A 23,389-nucleotide genomic window follows, 5' to 3' on the forward strand; every position below is an offset into this window, starting at 1 on the left:
GTTTTGTGTGAAACAGGCTGTAAAGTGCTTAGGGTATAAACAAACCCACATGGTGGACTTAAAGAAGGAAATTCAGGAAGAGGACACCCATGTAGTCACTCTAATCACATTGCTAGGGGAAAATAAACAGAGTTAACTTCTTCCTCTTAAACTGTAATTTCAATAATTAAAAGAAAAGGGAAAACTTTGACCTTGAGCACAGTCTTTAAAGTCTTAATGCTTGAGTTGATAATTGTGATTATATAATTAGTTATGTAGTTGGTTATATAAACATGAAAACTGGTAATATTTCCTTCAGTAATTTCCCTAAATAGTGGTACAGTGATGTAGTTTTGAACTGGTTTTGGTTCAGTACCCAAATGTTTGGATACTGATCGCATTTAGTACCAAAATATTTGAATTTATTATACACCTCTTTATAAAAAACTATTTTCATCTCATTAACAGAATAGATCAAAATGCACAATTTTAGTATTTAAATGTCTGTAATATTTTAATAGTGTCATGCTTTTTTTGAATATGTTTGGCACAATTTATGATTAGTTTTTTAGGATGATGAGGGCCAAGATGAATTTGTGCCAAAATACAGTAATATCAACAACAAAATTTCTCCTCCCTATTAAATCATATTTTGCTTAATTGTTGCACTTTATTTTAACTGCATTTAGCATTGTTTCCTCCAGTCATCTATGACCCTAGAACTAGATGTTTGAGACAGCATTCAGAGCATATCATCAGCCTTTATTTATGTAACAGATGGGTTGTCATGCTACAATTAAAGTTCTGGGCACATTTTGAAACAAATTGTTTCAAAGTGGGGAGTGTTGCATGAGTCTTAGATAGAGTTACGCAACAAATTAGCCATGAAGGCCAGAAACCAATTCTGCAATGTTTGTATTGCATCACCTTTAAAGTTATTTTGATTAATTAATCAAGTATACTTAACCCAGGATATCCATTTGTGCCCCAGCAAAAAATATAATTACAACGAACCCTGGGCACAGTCAAATGACTCTAAATCACAACAGTTTGCCAACCTTTATGGCACACCAACCAACATTTCACAAGTAACCATTTAAGGATAAGAAAAGAGGTCATAAGACAATACATCTCTTAAAGGCAAGAGCATTCGTCTGCCAGTTAAGCTGGCAAGTGTGTTTTATTGCAGACATATCAGTTTCCAAAAAAAAATCAACAGAGCAACATTGCTCAGGCACATCATCATCGCATTAGCTGGAAAACTAATAATTTTGGTCGGACAAATCAACTAGGATCAAAACAAAAACAGAGAATGTAAGTAGACAGTGTAGTCATTTAGCAAATAAAAAGTCATTTCGTTCATTATTAATTTACTCAGGCTCTCATGTTTATGAGCAGTTATTTCACTTTATCAGCAATGAAAAGAACCTATTCATTGCCATCAAAGTGAAATTACTAAACCCACACAAAGGAGTCTGATAAAAATACAAACAATTTTTAGATACGGCACTTAGAGGCTCATGTGCTGATTTACTGTTCAAGAAACATTGTTAAAATATATAAAACAGTTGTGCTGCTTTTCGGAATAAACTGAAATTCTTCAGTAATATTTGTTTAAATGGATTTCAACCACATCTATTTGAAATAAAAATCTTTTGCAACAATGTAAGATTTTTTACTGTCACTTTTGATCAATTGAATGCATGCTTGCTAAATAAAATTAATAATTTATTTAAAAAAACCTTAATGCAAACTTTTTATCGGTTTATAACTTAATTTTGTCTGTAAAATAATGACTTTTGGACATTTGAAATTCCACCATGTAGTCTCTTTTTGTTGTTTTTGATTGCTTCTACTGTCTTCATCTGTAAGTCGCTTTGGATAAAAGCGTCTGCTAAATGAATAAATGTAATGTAATGTAATGTAGTCAGTGACATCATGTATTTCATATCAAGTAAAATAATCTGCAGTAAGGACCACACTTTGTCTAATTATACAAAAAATATAATTAATGTAACCAATAGGATTTTTTTTTTTTTTCACTAAATTCTCATTTGTTTCAGCAAACAATCAATACAAGTTAAGAAAAGCATCAGTACATCTTGATTTTTCACAATACTTGAAATTCAACCCAAACTGAATTTGGGATTGGCGTTTTATAAATGGCATGCTTTTCACAAAGCTCTGGCAGAAATGGAGTTAAAAGAGAGTTTTTTTCTCTCTCTCTCTTCAGAGTAATAGCTTGTGTCTTAGGCGGTCCTGCACTCAGAGACCTTCACACACTAACAGTCTGTCTGATAAGTGGAACAACAGCTAAACCTTAAAAGCAGCAACAACATTAGTGACGTATTAGCTACAGCAATATACTTGTTTACCCAACTCACAGGCTGCCTGCAGTCTGACCTCAAATACACCATCATTTATTACCCATGTAAGTAGCCAACATATCCTACAGTGGCATCTATCTATGCACTTTTTAAAGGAGTAGTTCACCCAAAAACATTTGTTGAAAATATACTCACCATTAGGCCCTACAAGATGTAGAGGAGTTTGTTTCTTCATCAGTACAGATTTGAATTTGTTTTGCATTACATCACTTGCTCACCAATGGATCATCTGCAGTGAATGAGTGCCATCAGAAGGAGAGATACTATACATTTCTTCAAATCTGTTCTGATGAAGAAACAAACTCATCTACATTGTGGATGGCCTGAGAGAGAGTTCAGAATTTTTTTTTGGGGGGTGGGTGAACTATTACTTTAAAGAATTTTCAAATGGCTACATCAGGTTTGCACTATCAAGTGTCCAGCATCATGTTCCTGTCATTTTCTAATGTGAACAAATACAGAATACGTCAAAGTGGTTAGGAAAAGTCATTTTTGCAAGAACTGTAGCTCACTTGGCACAGAATAGACAGCCATTGCTTTAAACCCCTGGACAGTTTGATTTAGATGTTGCTTTGTTAGTTTGACAAGTCACATATAATTCATATAAATCATCAAAGGTCTGTATGGTGTTTGATGGGTGAGTGTTGTTCTCCGCTCAGAGAACTGGAATGCAGAATGGGCATGTTTGGAGATCTATTAAAGCACTGAAACCTCCTTGTACTAAAGTTAATGGCATAAACTCTCTGTTCAAAGCAGCTTGTTTAAAATTCCTATACTACATCTTTCATAGTGATCTATGAACATTAAAAATGGTTTACCAAAACCAGTCCCATAGTTCAAAGGGTCAAAAAGTAAAAACTTGGATATTCCATTAGCAGTATCAGATTATTTATATCTGCAGGACCGTAATGCATCGTCTGTGGGCATATGCAGTCCAGCCTTTGTGAAGAATGATGCAGAAATATTCAAAATCAAATCAAATCTATTTTTAAACTTGGAACTGGAACTGACAATAAATTCCACAAGAATGTAATAATTTGGTGACAGTTTATTAAGGATCAATTCTCTCTATTAACTAGGCTAGTTGCTGATTAATAACATATTGACTGTTTATTTGCACTAATAACTACCTTACTAAATATAAATAAGCAGCAAATTAGTACCTTGTTGAGTTGCTAGTTTTAGAAAGCCACAAACATGTAGAAGAATTCTGTGAGGTCCAAATAAGCATATAGTTATATTTTGCGAGAAAACAGACTATGTACCTGTTCTAATCTCATGAAAAAAACATAATCTATTTTACATTTCACATGAATGCGTATAATCTTTAAATAAAACCAAGCATAAAGGTATATTCTAAAAACTAACCTTTATTGGGGGGTAAGATTATTGCATGAAAATGTATGACTGAAATCATACAAATTCATAAAAAGTCACCACCGATTTGCCAAAATGTAAAATAGTTACGAACTGCCATGAGAGTGTATCCAAGTCCTCCATCCACATCTTATGTGCCTTTTTTTTCTTTTTTACATAATTTGATTTATGCTCCTAAAATCTGTAAATAGTAGATTTACTATTACAATTCAGACTGTAATACTGCTTTCTAAAAAAAAAAAACTAAACACTGACACAGAGACAATGTCTTTAAATATGCACTTTTACTCTGAAACATTATTTCCTTGTACAGCAGAAATCTCCATCTTACCAAAATGCTTATGTCAAAAACTACACCTTTATTTTCAAGTCTTTCTTTTTTAATGAGAAAACCATGTGCTGAATTCCTTTCTGATACGTTTCTCCAAACCAAGCACTCAGTGGACGTTTAGTGAACCGTGAAAATACTGCAATATTCGCCCAACATTCAAACCACCATGCTGCACATCCACTCTCTCTCTCTCTCTCTCTCTCTCTCTGACAACATGTGTTTCAAAACAATCATTAACACATCATCTGAAAATAGACATTCTAGTTAGTTTCTATTTCTGGCAAAAGCAAATGCAAGATGCTCCTGAGACCCACAGCTGTAGGAACATTATACCTGTTGTGGTCAGGATCAGCCTGGCGTATCCCAAAGTAGTGAAATACAAAACAAGATGATTAAAATAGCAGCACTGTACGATCCAGGAATAAATCAAACACTGATGCCGGTATACAATGAGAAGGCTGTGAACAAATATTTCAAGACAACCAAAAAAGTAAGAGGTGTAAAACCCTTTGGCACTTGAAAACCGTGAGCATAATCAAATAGGACAGTGCTTTCTTCAGGTCTTACGGCATATTTATGTCTTTACGGGAACTGCAACAGACAATTCTGCAAGCCAAATCAGGGATACAGTTTCTTTCATAGCATCTGTAATTGTTTCCTCTAAGAGTTTCAAATCAAGCATGTAAAGCTGGCAGGAAAAAAACTACTGTATGCATGCCCTAATGAACCACCGGTGATGATTTGAGAGACTAAACTCTTGGCTGTGTGAGCATAAAGGGCTCAAAGATGGGATTTCATTAGCTGTTTTCCACTGTAGAGTGGAAAGTGTTCACATGAACACACACACACACACACACAGTCCTATTAATTATAATGATGATGAAGTGGTGAAAAACATTAGCACTGTGTATTTTTCTGCCCCTGCTGTGATGCCAAGGCCGTCTCCTTTTAACACTCAGCTCAAATAAATGGGTTCATATTCGCACACAAACAGTGCCAGGAATTACTTCAGTAGGAGAGAATATATTAATATAAAGCATTAAAAAAATGAGAAGATTCTTAGACAAATCAATAAAGCTCAGACTTTTATCTTTCAACACATACAACAACAAAAATGCCAAACAGCCTAGAATGTGAATAACTGTTATACATGAGCCAAAATGCCAGTAATAAATGAAATAGAAAATAGGAAGAAGGTCATCTGATTCCTTTGTCCTTTTTTTCACATTCCAAAAAAAAACAACAACAACATCACATTACATTACAATTTAGATCAATTCTAACCATGGTCACACTCCCTTAACTTTTTACAAAATAGCTACAAAAACAACAATACGTTTTACTAGGCTATTTAAAATATTTCAGATGATATAAAATGCTAAATTGTATGGGTCATTTGTAATGTTGACATTTTAATAGCATATTTTACTGTAATAACACAAGCTTTTCAGGGTTATCATAAACCACTCTGCTGTAAAGGCTGAGATTGCGCTAAATATTACCATGGAGAAAATTTGAGAAAGTGATTATATTTCTATTTAGGCTACCACACACTGTGGCCCATCGTCTCCTTGGCACATAACACGTGTATTAAATTACACTTTATAGCCTATATTCTGTCTATAGAACTGGCCAGACAGTACTGGAGAAGTCTTGAGCTCCGCTGTTGAGACATGTTGTGTTTTCTCAAGACTATCCCGCTTGTTTTCCTTTCATTGGCACGTCATTAATTAATTTCAAGCTATGTGAAACAATGAGTCCAATCATACTTTAATGCGCGCAACGGTTAATATATATAAAGCTATAAAGCTATACAAATAAACGTTATAAAAAACGTAGCCTTAAAATGCTGCGCGTGACAACTCCCTTTAGGCGCGACTATACACAAACAGCACATCATTTCGTACTTATTAGGCTATATAAACATCTTTGGTTATGGATATAACAATTTCAGACATACTTGCATAGTAAGTCGGTTTCTATTAGCTGGGATGTTATCTACTGTTTCCCATCGAGGACAAGAGCACATTTAGTCAAAACGCCAACCAACGGAAGTTCTTCTGAGATTATTAATAATTCATACTGGAGTACCACAACACAGACAGACAGAATTAGACTGTTAAATACTTGTCACGTCAAGCATATGGACAACCAAAATTAATTTGCAAGTGAAACGCGTGTCGGTTAAGAACCATAGCCCACCAGCATGAGAAATTAAATGTACCCATTAGATTTTTTATTTTATTTTTTATCATAGCTTACTTTTTCACTTAGATGAAAATCAGAATCTCATCAAATAGCTATAAGATAGTCATAGTGTATAGACACATAACACAAATCATAATTTCACTAAAATATTAAATATTCACCATCCTACCGTTCAGAGTAACATGTTCTTGAGTGGCAAGAATTGTTCTGTGAATTCCTTTGGTCTTGTTGAAAGGTGCTGTAAGCCAATCTAATTTCCTCAGTAAATGAGAAAAGTTGTTTCGCTCGGCTTCTCGGCAAAATTAATCATTCTGTACGTCCAAAGTCTGAAGAAATTAATCTGCGCTTCCCCACGTCCATCACATAGACAGTCTGAGAGCGCGCACAACGCTGCGTGTGGAGGGGACGCGCGTCACCTACAATACGGTGCGAGACAGAAGGATGTTCTTGTCCTTCCTTAAAGGGGCAGGAGCCGAAAATGCGTCACACTTCATGAGAATTGACACCATAAACTGAATCTATAACTACTGGGAAATTAAACCGAATTAAAGAAAATAAAACATAAATGAAACAAAGATATGGATTAAAAATGCGTGGGCTGGAAAATGTTGTTGGTGTTGAAATGTCTGTTTGTATTGTTATAAAACTTTCCTCACATGGGCTGAGTCAAGGCTTGTTCATCATACCGAATATAGGTCATCACCTACCAATAGCAGCATTACCATTGTGTCATTTGCAAAACCTACAAAGCAGCAACAATATTGTTCAGGTTATTGAACATTCAGCATTCCAGAATAGCAATTATGTTAAACAAATCCGCACCCAACTTACAGTACTGTAAACCAATAAACAGTACTGTATGGTTAAAATACATCTGTGATCATACGCATTAAAACAAAAGGATAGATGTTTAAAACATTAAATTTATTTAGTCTGGCAGAAACTGATCAAGTCTTGTAGTAATTCAGTTTTATGGCAGGTTAGCTGTCAGGATTGATGTCAATTATCAATTAACAAAATGTTAGCCTGGTGTTAATATTAAGCCTTTGTATTCAGGTAAATCACAAATGACCTACTTTCCACCAGGCTAAATGTGTTTTATACGTTTGCGACTTTAAATCTGCAGTGGGATTCACTGTTAATACATAGCGCAATTACTGGTACATTTTGGGATGAATGTGTCATCTAATTTTATCGGTTGAGTTACATTTGGTAGAGAAGGTTTGGCATTCCAAACTGTATCCCTGCCTTAAACACAAGGGGTTTTGTCTGCTTTTCACACCCAAATCAATGGCAGCAGTAAAGATGGGAGATTAACAGACATTAGTAAGCAGAGTGATATGAACCAAACCCAGAATTACTCAAATTAAAATTTGCCAAGAGATGGAATGTACTTTGGTATTATTAGTTCCTCATATAATTCATGCTAGTTGCCTTTTGAGATATGCAACCATTGTTTAACATACTCTCCCTGATGACACATTTGTGGAGTATATAAGCACAGAATTCCTTTAGGTCAAGATCCAGAATTGAATTCACTGATTAGTTCAATCTAATTAATTTTTATGGCGAAATTATTTGTTATTTTATACTATGAAAAGGTGAAACTACCACTTCAGTTAAGGAAAATGTATAGGATTATTGTTCAAATTGACACAGACATAATGAATAATTTGCTAGTCTAGAATAATTTTGCATATATTATTTTCTATATAGTGTATAATTCTCAAATGGGACATGAGTTTTTGTATTTTGTACTTTACTAAGTTAAGTTCGAATGTGAACATAAATGACACAGATGACTAAATCAGTTTTAAAGTCACAGGTACAAGAACACAATGGTTAACGAGTATCTCAGGATCTTCAAATCATTTACTTTGTTAAATGTTAATCTACAGTACATGATAAATGAAGAGTTGACAATTCTGGACAGCTCTAATGTACATTTCTTCAAACACCTGCTCTGCCTTCCTTAAACAAAGTTAGAATAGGAATAACACGCAAAAGAAGGTCAGACGTGGCATGTGGTGACCGAAATTTTCATTATTGGGTGAACAATTAATTTAGTGGTGTCCTAGAAATGTCAGAAGCAGCAAAGTGTAGGGTAAATAGACTGAAGTGTCTGGGATAGGAGTCGACCAATTATTTATTTCTATCCATAAAACAGTCTCGGCTTGGAGAAATTATTCACACAGCTCTGTGGTGGTGAAGCTCTGTGAAATGCACAAGTGCACGAGAACGAGCCACTGTTCCTGGCTGATTTAAGATGAGATGCCAGCTCATACCTGTAAATCTGTCACATTCAATGAGGATGTGTGCATATTTCTTGTACAGTATGAAGGCTAAATGCTGACAATAACCTCATTGGCAGGGAGTTTTTCCTCATTAATGTCCATTATTAAAATGAGAGACATAAGTGGAGCATGCACTGAACATCCGAGAGCAAGGACTGAAACAAACAAAAATATGATGGATAAATGTTATTTGGAGTTCTTATCGGTCTGGAAAGAGCAATGGAAATACATCAATACTCCAGAATTGTGTCCTTGTCCAAAGGGAATGACAGCCATTGGGATATTTACAACATGTTTAAGAGCTGTAAATGAAGATGAATCTCCATTCTTATCAACTTAAGCATATTGATTTCAAAGTAGTTGCGACACCAAGAAAAGAACCTTGGTTTCGGAGGAAAAGCACCATAAATCTGCATTTTAAAGGACAAAGAAATGGACAATGCATTACATGTGGCTTCCTCATCATCAAAGGGAGTTTAGATAGCTACAAACACAAAGGCATTATATTAAGTTGGTTCAGTAAAACTAGATATAAAATATAATTAATAAAAATAACTTTATTGTTGGTTGATAGTTACATATTGCATACATTGCATTTTGCATACGTTCCAATTTTGCTTAGAGACATTTGTATAGATATAGCTCATAATGGTAATTGCCTACTTTTTAATGTTCTTGGCTGTGGAAGTATATTTCCATAAATTTTTTTCATTGGGATTTCAAAATATTTTAAATAAATAACATTTCTTAATCTACTTTAATCAGTTAAATGTAGTTCTAAGTAATTAACTATAAAAATCAGCTCCCAGGTAAATTATGAATATTATTGAAATGAATAAACATACAAAAATCAGGAAGACATTGTGCTTAATATCTTTTATGAATGAATGAACAAAAATCCAATGAATTTTTGCAAATAACATAAATCAAACCGATTTATAATTATTAGTTAAATGTATAAAAACAAGATAAAGTTAATCACCTAGAACATGACAATTTAATATTATTTTAAAATGAGATTAAATTTTTAGAGACACAATGCTGGGTGAAGGTTTTAACAGAAGTATATCAGACTGATATTTTCCGAGCTCTGTTTTGAAAGGTTTATTTATATACAGAATCATTCAAATCTATATCTCAGTGAAGAAAATTAATATGATAAATAAATAAAGAGAAAAAGCTATATATTTCTAAATATATGTTTGACAGCGTTTTGGTGAGAGTCATGAACTCTAGACATTGGTTCTTTTCTCCAAAAGTTGAAGTCTACTTTCCACTACAGCTGACACTTTCTACTGAGGCTGCCAAGTAGCTGCAGAGCTTTGAGAGGAAATGAACGAACAAGTTGAAAAAAAAAATTCACAATAGGTGACAGCTGGTCTCTACAGCGGGAGCTTAATGATAAATATTCTAGCTCATGAACACATTCCAGACAGGTCTGCAATGACGGTGGCCATGTCTTAGTGATGTCTGTTGAGCACTGTTGATGAACCTTTTCTAGTATTTGAAAAAAGGCAAGAATTGCTGGAAGCAAAGTACCAGAACTGTCTGTTTGAGGCAATCACTTTGTCTGTTCAAAAAAACAAAAAAAACTATTATATATATAAATATGTTAAAAAGACCTTGTTCAACTTCCAGTATGTTGTATAATCAGCATGTCTAGAGTGGCATTAGTTTAGCAGTTGAAAGCTTTAAGCCTGCTTAACATTAGTAAATCTTAAAAAATACGCAACATTCCACGTTTAGTATTTGTAACTTTGAATTGCACTGTAATACCTTCCCTCTATCCTCAGTATTCCTCTCCGTACTTACAGCCGATAAGGACAATGAGATTTGTCAATGTCCTGCTGGTAACATTTGCCGGAGTAAATTTAGCACTTTCATTTTTGTTACGCTGTGAATAACTAATGTTTATATGTTAGATGAACACGACTGGAAAATAAATGAAGGCCATCTGAGTGTCTGGCCTAGTAGGTAACCCCAGAGAAATGCTGGAGGGAGACATTTCACGACAGTTTAATTCCCCACAGGTCGGCAGGTCAACCTGTAATAGTGTTTGTTTACCACACTTGAGCTCTTTATTGTATTACTGCTGGATTAAAATGAGCTGAGCATTTAGAACTGCTCACATGAGTCTACATGATGATGGGTTTAGTGCCAAAATGAGATTCTGAACAGTGCACACTATTCATGCATGAAGTTGTGGTCTGCACTGGAGCTATGGAGCACCATGAAAAAAGTTTTTTTTTTTAAGGCAAAGCACAAAATATAAAATAGAACTGAAGACATACAAGCTGAAACATTTATTAAACATTCTCTGGATAAATTAATGAGGTAGCTGTGTGTGCACAGTCCTATCATGTGACTGGCTCCAGGTTTGTCTAAAAAGGTAAACAATTACCTTTAAACATGCTAGATAGGTAATTTCTAAGCTTATATGTAACCCACATTACACTGAAGGTGTATTCCAGTATAAACAAGACTAATTTACCACCACCTATACCCTGAATGCTCAGTTAATTAACCCTAAACTTTCTTACCCAAGGTATGCCAGTTCCAAAACCATTCAACCCACAAATATCAATAAAAATATTTTACTCTTCATCTAGGATTCCTCCAGGCATATAATTGACATTGTGTGTTAGTATACTGGTAAATCATAATAATTATTTGACATTTAACATGGGATGGAAAACAAGAAGATGTGATGCAGTATCAGTATATGCAATTGAAATGATTCAGTTCTAAACAAAATGATTTACCTAAACTTCCTAAAAAGTTTCTGACATCATACCAAATAAATAAAGCATACCAACAGAAAATAGTACTTTTGCAAACCATTGAAATAAATTTTGCGCTCAATTGAAGCAAAACCCAAAAATCATCCAGGAACATGTCAGCGAGCTGATCTGACGAGTCTAGTTTGCCAGCACAGATTTACTGCATTCTTAATTCCCATTACCTCAGTATCTGGCACCTTTATACCTACAATCCATGCGAATCACCAGAACTGACAGAAATGGGATTAAGTATACATGTCCTAAATATAAAATCAAAATCAAAATGCCATTTTAGTCAGAGTCTTTAAAAACATTCCTTCTAGTGATTGTGGCAATGGCTTTCATAACATAGCATTTAACTCAAAATCTTTGTTTTCTTTTATCAGCATTTTATGACATCAACAAATGGCTGTTAAAATCTGTTGGGAAATGCCAGCAACTGTTAAATCAATCAAATAATTGAATTGTAGATTTTCTTAAAGACACATTTCTTTTGCATGATGCCATTTATGATTATATGGGCCATTTTTTTTAGGGGTTATTGTAATGAGAATAAGATGGCATAACTATAAATATTGGTCACACTTAATTTTAAGGTTTAATTCTCGCTATTAACAAACCATTAACTACAAATTACCTACCATCCATATAGTTCACCCAAAAATGAAAATTCTGTCATTAAGTCCTCAATTTCATGTTCGTTCTAAACCCGTAAGACCTTCATTCATCTTCAGAACACAAATTAAGATATCTTTGATGAAATCTGAGAGCTCTCTGATCCCCCATAGACAGCAATAAATTAGGCTATGTTATAATTTTTTTCTTTGAACAAAAAAAGTATGCTTTTCTATATGAATATGTTAATGCAGGATATGTGTTTAAATAAGTACTAATAAACAGCCAGAATGGTAATAATAGGCATGCTCATAAGCATCTTGAGAATTGGTCCCTTTATTAAAGGGCTTTGTGAAATGACATCATTGTTCACAATGCGAATAAATCACAGGACGACAGGTCTTTTGAAAATCTTGCCAGACGCCATCAACATGTCTATTCTTCACGCTTAAATGCAAAGAGGAACTCTTTCAGAGCAAAAGAAACCAGCATTTTACTCATTAGCCATCTGCTGGAGTGGTTCTGTGATGAGTGCAAGGCCCAACACGTAAGAGCAAAAATACTTGATTGCCAAGACATTCTTATCAATAGATGCAGGACATTTCTTGGCAGGGGCACAGCTTTTAGATGCTCTTTCTTCTTCCGAAAGTGCAGCCCCTCTGACAATCACTTTTTCCTCTACATTCATCCATCCCTTTTTACTCACCCTCATACTGTTTTTTTTTTTTTTTTTGGCTATACAGTGTACGTCAAGAGGCTTACCGTATACATATTGTCTCTGGAGTTTGTGGAAGAAAGAAATGCATAGAGATGTAGAATGATATGAGGGTGTGTAAATGATGACAGAATTATCCCTTTAAATAAAAACATATGTATTGTATAATAGCTCAATCACTTTTCCTAGACATACAACTTTCTTCAACTTTGGTCCATGGTTTATATGATAAACCTTGCACTATGCAGATGGAAAACTACAAAGTCTAGATTGAGTTAAAGATAGGTTACTAACTACCACAGGGACACACTCAATAGTCTTGATCTGGCAGAGTTGCTCCAGGCAGAAACAGCTGTGTGGTTATGTCATACTGCTAGTCATAAGAAAACACATTATCAGACTGATAATTTTTGGGGCATTCTTTTTTGAAAGCAGGACAGCTGAACCTTCAGGCCTACCCCAGTTGGGCCCTCCATGTGAAGTAACCCAGCATTTGCGGCAAATGAAATTGGCTTCCAGGTCTGATAGGTCATGCGTCACACTAATGGAATGTGACCCTGTCAAGATGCCAAAAAACGTAGAGCTAGTAATCTGAATTAAGATGCAAATGTGTTCAGGTGTATCTATTGTTTAGTAGGTCTGTTTGTTTACTATTATCATGGCAACAGTGCCATGTTCACAAAGAACTTGTCCTGGCAGGTAGGCTTATATACGCAGAAGTAGAAATGCTAGATAAAAAAATAAGGATTTTTCAACTGTACTTCCTCATCAGCAGTTACTCATGCATCAAGAGTATTACTCGTGCATTAAGATATTTTTACAGTATATGGGTGTGCAGTGTCTTTGACATGACAAGATAAGTATCTGTTGAGTAACTGTCTGGTAAAATGATTATTTTGACAATACAATGGCATTTACTGTCAAAACTAGTTTCTCAAGTGACCTTTAGAGTATTGATTGAGTCAACAATTGACCAAAAGAGCGAAGTTCTATCTACTGTATGAGTTATAACTATGAAAACTTGGACATATTTCACTAAACATGCCAAAATCAGCTCAAACACCAAGTATTTTTCCACTAGTAGTTCAGATTACCATTTGTCCTGCCAACACCGACTCTGCACAATTTTTTTTACATTTATGTGTTTCTGAATTATTTTAAAAAACTTATTTTAAATGCCTCTTTTAAGCCTCTTTTAAACTTAATCTTAAAATTATTTAATATACTGTATTGTATAATTTTTACATTACACATTTGTAAAACTTTTTCCCATCAAATGTTCAGTTAAAGGGATACTCCACCCCAAAATGAAAATTTTGCCATTAATCACTTACCCCCATGTTGTTCCAAACCCGTAAAAGCTTCATTCTTCTTCTGAACATAATTTAAGATATTTTGGATGAAAACCAGGAGGCTTGTGACTGTCCCATTGACTGCCAAGTAAAATACACTGTCAAAGTCCAGAAAAGGTATGAAAAGCATTGTCATAATAGTCCATCTGCCATCAGTGGTTCAACCATAATGTTATGAAGCGATGAGAATACTGTACTTTTTGTACACAAAAAAAAAAAGACTTTATTCAATAATTTGTCTCCTTTTTATCTCTCCGCATCACCGTAGCACCATTTTGGAGAATATCCACTGGACACAAGCAGTGTACGCTCTTCTGTGTCCCTGTATCCTTTTGTCGTGGCTGACACGACACAATTTGTGTTCAGTGGATATTCTTCAAAATGGTGCTACGGTGATGCGGAGAGATAAAAAGGAGACAAATTATTGAATAAAGTCTTTATTTTTATTTTCTTTGCATACACAAAGTATTCTCGTCACTTAATAACATTACGGTTAAACCACTGATGGCAGATGGACTATTCTGACGATGTCTTACATAATTTGCTGGACCTTGACAGTGTACTTTACTTGGCAGTCTATGGGACAGTCACAAGCCTACCGGTTTTCATCCAAAATACCTGAAATTGTATTACGAAGAAGATAGAAGCTTCTGCGAGTTTGGAACGACATGGGGGTAAGTGATTAATGGAAACATTTTCATTTTGGGGTGGAGTAACCCTTTAATGTATACAAAAAAAACATTTCCATTAATAGCTGTAAATTATATTGTTACTATAATTAAAAAGAAAACTCAGACCATAAATCATTTTAATTATACAAGTCCAAACTTGTTCCTGGAGGGCCACTGTCCTGCAGAGTTTCGCTCCAACCAATTAAACACACCTGAACAAGCTAATCAAGGTCTTATTGTTACTAGAAACTTCCAGACAGGTGTACTGAGGCAATTTGGAGCTAAAGTCAGGACAGTGGCCCTCAAAGATCCTTATATCATTATATATTAAAGGACTTGAAATTTCTCTACCCATAATACCAAACAACTGATAGACCAACGCTACTTTTGCGTCATCGAAGTTTAACGCCCCTTTTTTGGGGGAAAACAAACGGATTCCCCTGATACAGAACTCGCTCTAATTTCTTGATAGCAAAAATGGCAGAAACATACACACTCTCTTTGCCGGCCGAGGACCGTGAGAGGTATTTAATGAAGCTACTGGATCCGGTGTTTACAGAGGTTTCTCTTTGAAATGGTCGAAAACTGGATTAATAACCCCACGCAGTGGCCAAATATGGACATCTAACGTTACCATTATCTCGTGGAATCACCAAGTAGCCTATTTTTGTCATTAACATACTCACAGTATGATAAACTAGACAATGAGGCCATGTCAAGAGGAGTCGGTGGTTTACTTGGATCATATATTACTTGATTTAAGCTATTGACAGTTTTGTTGTAGTTAGAAATACGAAGCTGCTAGTATACGTGATTAACGTTAGCTCTCATAAGAACGCTACCTTGGCTGTTAACTGATTTTAAGTTTCAAATATTCGCAGGCTAGGACTAAACAAACTATTATACAATATCTGTTTGTAATTGTGTCTGACAGGCCTGTACACATCAGAAACAATGAAAAACAAAAGGTCCCTGGAGCGAGTTCTGTATCAGGAATCCGTTTGTTTTCCCCCAAAAAGGGGAGTTAACCTTCGATGACGACAAAGTAGCGTTGGTCTATAAGATTCCAAGTGTATTTCCTTAATTCCAAAATTATTTGCATATTCACTCTTCCACACATGGACCAACTACATTTTAAAGTTATACAACCAAGTGTATGAAAAACAAAAGTAACCTCTATTGAAATATGACAAGACAACAAATCTCTTGTTGAAATTTCAATGGGAGGATGTATACAAGGAGAAAAGGTGTCATCTGGTTAATGTCAAGCATAAATCCATCAGTCAGTCAGTCAGTCTATCGATTCTTGATAGTTGAACGTAATGGACTGTGATGGCAGGTTGCAAATTGCACTTCTTGCACCAGCCAAGCAACTGCAATTAAGTTATCAGTTCAAATGGATGCAACTGAGAACTGATTCTAGGGGATGAAATATTAAACAACTGCTAAAACATATCACCACATAAAAAAAGAAAAAAAATCAAAGCACTCTAGTGATTATCTATTTAAAGAAAATGATACCTCTTAAAATTTAATTGCAAACAAGTTTCCCAAGCTTTTGAAAGTGCACATCAGATTATGAAGTATTTCACTTTGTCAAGAAAATGTATTGTAGTACTTTGAGACTTAAGTTAGCATTTTTTAATCCTTCAAATTCTGCAGTGTCTGCAGAGCGGGGCCTTTTAGTAGAATGAAGGAAAAATCAATAAAAACAAAATTCACAATGCATATCTTTCTCATTCTCCTTTTGTCTATAACCCAATTAAAATTCTTTCTGTTCCATTCAACCATTCAATAGTGTATAATCAGAAAAACTCTGACCTTACACAGTGCACACACACACACACACATACACACATCCATATGAGAGTTCTGTTCTTTCTCCCCCTGGCACGCTGCCAGTGAGGGATGAAATGAGAAGTAAATTGAGCAATGGTGCACATGCAAATAAACCCCAAACATCAAGTCAATTTACCAGTTATCAATTTGCCTGAACTGCATAATGATCTCACATAAGCACAACCCATAGCCATTAACAAGCCACTGTTAACAATAACTACTTTACATTTGTGAATGAGGGGTGTGATAGAGCTGCACAAAAATAGCTTGAGAATCGGTTAGCTTAAGTCACTTCATGATTAAATGGTAAAATGAACATCACTGCAGAGCCTCACTTGTTTTGGTTTAATGAAAGGGAAAATTATAAACAAACACAAAGATGGCTGTTGAGGCCTCAGTGTCAATTGAATTCTCAGCTCACTGATGCAAAAATAAATAGTTGTTCAGTGATCAGGCAAAATAAGACAAGCCACAACAAGAGCAAAAACATGAAGGTACAGAATAGGCAATGATGTAGGCTTGTTTACTTTCTGCAGCTCTGTAAATAAAAATGATCACAAACAAACAAATGAGGATATACTTTCCAAAGTCTGCAATGTGGTTACTAAAGCTGTGATCTCATACCAGAAAAACACTTTCTTCACAGAATATATGAAAAATACAAGCAACCCAACTAAAACTTAAAAATGGTCTATGCAATAAATACGCATCAACATTTAATTATGTATATTAAAAATTATACATAGGCCCAGTGGTGCACTGACTCGAGTAAAAAGGTTCACCCTTGTTTTGTATTTGATATAAATGTGTTTTGATTGCGTAGCCTACCTGAAGTAGGAAGGAAGAAAGTCCTTCACAGCACGTGCAGGTGTCAAACTTAAAGGTTTTTCTTAATCGCTGGCAAAGGATAGTAGTTGCAGGTTTGACAATTTTGTGGTATTTTAAAGTTAGTAGTTTTCTTTCACATTATTCACACTGAATCGCGGTCCAATTCAAGCCATCACGCCAAGCGTGTACACATTTCATGAAATTGAACCGAATCAATAGAGTGATTCAATCGTGAATCGGACATTGCTAGCTCTGAATCTAAACAGTCGAAAGAAACACTGGATACGCGACATAGTTGCTTACATTTTATGAGGGCATGGTTCAAGACGACGTAAGGTAATATCACTAGTCATTAATGATTTATCTATAAGATTTCTGGTGGTCGTGCCAAGACGGTAAATTGGCTCATCTCCAGAGATGGCGCCCAGCAGGGCAGGCCTAATCTCTCAATAGATTTGGAGAATAATATTTTTGAGAATTTTTTTTTTTTTTCTTTAAAATGTTTTGCGTCCCTCTAATAATTATCTCAATTTTATCATCACCACCTTGTAAGAGACTGCTTAAAAACTTTATTTTTTTTTTATTTATGTTTAATTTTATCATTTAATATTCAGTCGCAACTTGGATTTTGTGGCGCTGGCGCTTTAAAATGTTATGGGACACTTAGTGTTCGCTGTCCAAATAGGTTACAACACTGTCTTGGACAGCCTGCACATTTTGTACGTCTCCCTCATCTATCAGATCTGATTCAGCTAATCAGCTCATCAGTGGAGACTGTAAGACCTGAGGTGGGTGTGTCAGATATATAGGTAGACAGTGCAGGGGGTCTTCATGGAAAGGTGTGAAATCCACTGGCCTAGGCCTACAAAAACATTAGGTGTTTATATGTTTTAATCATACCTACACCGCCATCTACCGTTAGAGAATATAAAAACAGTTGCTTGACTTGTCATGGACATGGTACTTCGTGACACCACCACCATTATTAGCTAGTAAATTCCCAAGATAAATATCTGTATTCCGGAGACACGAGACAATAATGATCTATTCATCTCTTTCATACCTGTGCACAATAGTCAGATATCTTTTGTAGCCTTTGCCCCCTCAGGCCTTGCTAATTTGACTAACCTATCTAAATATATACTCATCATGCTCATGGTGAAAGTAGTGACTGAATATTATAGGACTCCGAGAGTAAACATTCTCTCTTGTTCCCTCTGGGTAGCAGATCAGCGGTGAGGCTGTTGCTATAGAAACGCAGGCAGCACAGGTTGTCGTCGGTTGCTCGGTGAAGAGGTAACGTTAGCGAAGGCTCACTCGTATGTCCGGAAAGTGGCCAGGCGGATCTGGGGACCGGTGATTTAAAAGAGACAATAAAGGAACGGATCAGAAGAAGGACATGTCGGAGCGAGTCGCTTCATGTGGGAACCTGTGTGACACGAACACGCTTCTGCTTCGGTATTGCAACGGTAAGTTTGGCAGCGACTTGACTCGGCATTCATAATGAATGCGCTAGAGCGCCTCACGGGATGGTTGTTTTCATTACGCAGGTCGATAACGCAAGCGAATTTTGTATTTGATATTAAACCGTTTTTACATGAACATTCCAGCAGTGTAGTGTTATTGACGTGTCGGTCTGGCTCTTCCAACAAAAGAAACAGTGTTGTCATTGATGAAGACATTTGTTTAAATTATGATCAGTTTTATATAGCCTACATGCAAATTAAAGACATTTTCTTATCGCATATATGCGGTTGGGATCAGTGCCAAGGTAGAATGAACATCTAACGTTACTCAGAGATTCAGTCTCTTGGTAAATATAAGGAGAATTTCAGTATGAGATTTCTCGTGTGTTTACATTTTTCATTTGGTGATACGCTTTGAGCCTTTTATCCTGATTCAGTTTGATTCTCTGGGCCTTTGTTATTTGATTTCAGCTATGCATAATGTTTTTGGTGGAAAGAATGTACTTGTTTATTGTGATCTAGTAATCAAGTGTATAACATTATGCACCTATTAAGATGGATTTACCTGGTTACAGTGTATCCGTAGTGATAAAGCTCAGTAGTAAACAACATCTTGTCTGTTGGTAGCATTTCAATCATTAACAAACATTAAACCAAATATTTTTATTTACAAAGCAGCCATATTTTGCACAGTCAAGTTGTGAACGAGCAGAGCACAGAATTTGACTATGATGTAAGTTTTATCATGAAAACATTGCATTTACATTCAAGCATTTAGCAGACGTTTTTATCCAAAGCAAAAGTGATTTCTCAAAGAGCAAACAATATCTCTTCTATACAATGGCAGGTTTATGAAACACCTAGTTTAGATTAGCAAGCAAGCTCAAGAAGAGAAAATGCAGAAAAAAATAATATGCATCATGTCTGACAATTTTATAAATGCATGTTGTTGTAAACAACAGCAGAAATGTGATTTTACGTGTCTAAAACATTGTTCTGAATATTGCATTAGTATTAGCCAATCTACCAGCTGAAAAATGTGGATCAAAATATAATAAAGTCTGTTTGGACACATGGCCTTTGACCTCAACGGAAAAAGATGTGGATAAGACAAGATGTTTCTCCTCCCTTTTAGCGAGAATAAGCCTATTGAGTTTGCTATCCTAGTTTAATGATTATATGGTTAGTTGCATTTTATTATTTCCATTGAAAATTTTTCCCCTAGTGCTGAAGAACAGACTTGTCACTAATTTTGTGTTGTGGTCCATTATTGAGAACCACTGATACAAAATACAGTTCAATATCTTTAAATGTTATAAATATTTATCTTTATTTATACAATATATATATATATATATATATATATATATATATATATATATATATATATGGCCAGTGCAAACATAAAAGAAAACATTTAACAAATATATAAAACTGTATATATAAAATAGATAAAGACAGTTAAAATGATTTAATAAAATGTTGAATTTAATATACAATCAATCACAATCAACAATCAATATTATCACTATGGCATCCTCATGCTATACCCATTGTGCACAGCTTGTTGTTGTTGTCACTTAGAAACGACTATTTCCTCTTCGTTCTTGTGAATTACAGGTTCTCTCAAGGATAGGTATCGGTGTACATAGTGGTAATTGTTTGGGTTTTTCAGTAGGGCAATTTCTGCGACAGATGGTTTGGCTGGACGACAGATGGATGTGTAGACGGTATATAGATGAGCCTGGGTCAGAGAGAGTGTCTGTCGGTGTTGTACAGTTAGATGGTTTACATTGGTTCTGCATAGCTATCTGGGCTCAGGCCATGATATTAACAATTCAATTTGTACAGTAAAAATCCCTAATGTCAATCGTATTGATTAAGAAAATGAGCATGCGCCCTAGGGGTATAAAGCAACTAGTCCATAAATCTTCAAGTGCACGTACACACTTCAGCGTCCCATTGGTGGAGAGGCTGGTCAGTGCACTTCCTGGTGGTGCCTGGCCGATGCATCAGACAGGTCTGGAGTCGAGCCAAAGCTGTCTCTCTCTCAGCCAACAGCACCACCAGCAGTTTTCTACCGCATAGGAGACGGGAATCAGTGTCCTGTTACAAACATCACCCTTCTACTCTTTTACACACAGCACTGAGTGGTAAAGGGGTGGGGGAGGGTGAGAAAGGGTGGTCCAGACAAGGGATCAGCCATCCAGCAAGCCACGGGGTAGGTGGGAGAAAGAAACCTTGGCCAGGGAGGTGTTTGGCACCTTTAGGAACCCCCTAGAGAGCTGCAGAGGATCAGGCTGTCCGAGCGGGTGACTGGCAGGTGGACATAGTACTTACTGGAATGGCAGGTAGGGTGGGGAGTACAAGCAGAGCGGGATGATGAATATTTCAACGCTCGGTCACAGAGCATCCGGTTTCCTCCAGACTGCTTTTGTCTTCCAGCATCACTATTCAGCTTTATCCTGCTTTCTTCTCACCTTCCACTTTTTGCCTCCCATTTTTTCTTTCACTTTTATATTTCAGTTGATGTGCTCACCACCTGCTGAAGCTGCTTACAGCTGTGTTCTCCAAGTGTTAGCAGTGGCAGGCACTAAAGAGGTTTATGAATATATGCACAGTTAGTGTGGAGCCCGCTGCATTGCCCTTGAGATAGAAACAGAGACAAGGAGCCACTGTTTTATCTGAAAATATTGAGGAGCTAAATTAAAAAACATTTTTGTTTTGTTTGTTGTGGATATTTAGAATTTGTATATTTAAATGAAACCCATTTGATGGCTGCCACAGTGAATGAGCATTGTTACCATTTTAAACTTTCTCAATTTTTTGCTTAGGCTTTGAGTTTTTTTCTTTTCTTTTTTTGTGATTTTAATGGATTTTTTGTGGTAAGACCACATTTTGATGGATAAATATATATCACAGGTGTTTCAAAAATGTACACATTTTTATTCGTGCAAACAAGGTTTTCTTTGAACTACTACTTTTTTCAATTACTTACAACTAACTAGATCCCAGTGTTGTTATAGTGGATGTATGAAATGACAGGTATCCTAGCAAATATTGTAAATTTAAAATGGACTTTCCACTTTAGGGTAAATGGGGTAACTTTTTGAACCAAATTCTTTCTGCAGGCTCTATCAAAATTGTATTAAATAAATAAATAAAAAAATGTAAAAAAAAAAAAAAATTAAAGTAGTATTTCTCAACCAGGGGCCCTGAAAAACTTTCAAGGGACATCAGGATGATTTAATGTAATATATTTTATTAAATTAAAATGTTCATATATTAATAGTAAATTGTAAATATTCTAACTTAATTTAAATGCAAAAATCAAGATGTAAACTGAAACCCCATTCATAATAACTTTAGCTTGTTATTTTTGTATTTATTTTTAACATAAAGTTTTCACAATATCTGGGCCCACACAATGAATTGTAGGTATATATATATATATATATCAAAGATTCAATTTCTGATAATAATAAAAAAAAACAAATCCTTGCTGACTCTGAGATCGTTCGCCAGCTTAAGTGAAAGTTTAACTGGCCTTATGTTTTCCACTCGTAGACATTACACGTCACGCCGTGATGTCACGTGTCATTACGGGACCTTTACGGGTTGTTTGTGAAAGCATGCACATATTCCGGGTAATCATGGGAGTGTGAAAGGGGCAAAATCTAGCTACCTGGGAGCAATAGCCGGGACATATTACCCGTGTATTTGCCGGAATTGCAGTGTGAAAGGGGCTATTTACTCACACTCGTGTCTTTCAAAACCTATATGACTTTTGTCTTTGGCGCACAAGAATATCTTTTTTTTTTTTTATTCCACAGAAGAAAAAGTTTTACAGATATGGATAAACTCTACAAAGTCTTATACGATAACTCTCTGTCTGTCTCTTTCAGATGATAATGTGTCAGCCGGGAGTGGGATGGAGATGGATGACCGTATCTCTCACCTGGAGCAGAGGGTGCAGCTGCAGGAGGATGAGATTCAGCTGATGAAGGCGGCACTGGCGGATGCTTTGAGAAGGCTGGGCTGCTGTGAGGAGATCACACAGGCCAGCAGCAAGAAAGGTGGACCTACTAAAGGTCAGTGCTTCATCATGACCCTCTGCTTATTGCCATCATGTCTTTAGAGCCTAGAAAACCGCCAAATGAAAGATACTTATCTAAAGCAACTTACAGTGTTCTTACTTTGTGTTCGCATCCTATGTTCTATTAAGATAATTCAACCCTAAGAGCTACAGGGATATTGTAATGCATAAAATAGTGGTTACATAAAAAGTTTCCATGTGGGAGGTGGAGATAATTTGCATGTGATGATAACTTGTGTTCCTGTGTTTCTTCCTTCCTGATAAAGTGCGGCAGATACTGCAAGCTCTGCCATCCAAGCCACTGACAAATGGCTATGTGCAAACAAAACGCTTGAGTGGCTATCCTTCCTCTCCCTCCTCTCCGAAAAAGGAGGTGCTGATGTCTATCAAAAGGTGGGAGTTATACGCAAGACAATCTTGTAATATATATTTATTGCTCATTACTTTTCAA

General features: G+C 35.8%; 2 protein-coding genes across 4 annotated transcripts in view; one reads left to right on the plus strand and one right to left on the minus strand.

Annotated features, from left to right (window-relative positions):
* The window catches only part of LOC113072488 (gastric inhibitory polypeptide receptor-like), a 32,352-nt gene extending 14,845 nt beyond the window's left edge, over positions 1 to 17,507 (minus strand). For 2 of the 3 annotated variants that reach the window (XM_026245486.1, XM_026245483.1), the window contains exon 1: positions 6,452 to 6,688. The gene's annotated coding sequence lies outside the window, so the exon portion shown is untranslated. Of the gene's footprint in view, positions 1 to 6,451; positions 6,689 to 17,376 lie in introns of those variants that run through there. The other variant, XM_026245484.1, reaches the window with a different exon arrangement.
* Positions 17,508 to 17,626: 119 nt separating this feature from the next.
* On the plus strand, positions 17,627 to 23,331 carry LOC113072487 (echinoderm microtubule-associated protein-like 1; the record flags this gene model as incomplete). Its single annotated transcript, XM_026245482.1, has 4 exons — positions 17,627 to 17,712; positions 18,605 to 18,845; positions 22,748 to 22,933; positions 23,205 to 23,331. Coding segments are annotated over exons 2-4 (383 nt in total), but the record flags the coding sequence as incomplete, so codon positions are not given.
* Positions 23,332 to 23,389: the final 58 nt, after the last annotated feature.

This window comes from Carassius auratus, unplaced genomic scaffold (assembly GCF_003368295.1).
Source record: "Carassius auratus strain Wakin unplaced genomic scaffold, ASM336829v1 scaf_tig00009138, whole genome shotgun sequence".
NCBI classification, from domain to species: Eukaryota; Metazoa; Chordata; class Actinopteri; order Cypriniformes; family Cyprinidae; genus Carassius; species Carassius auratus.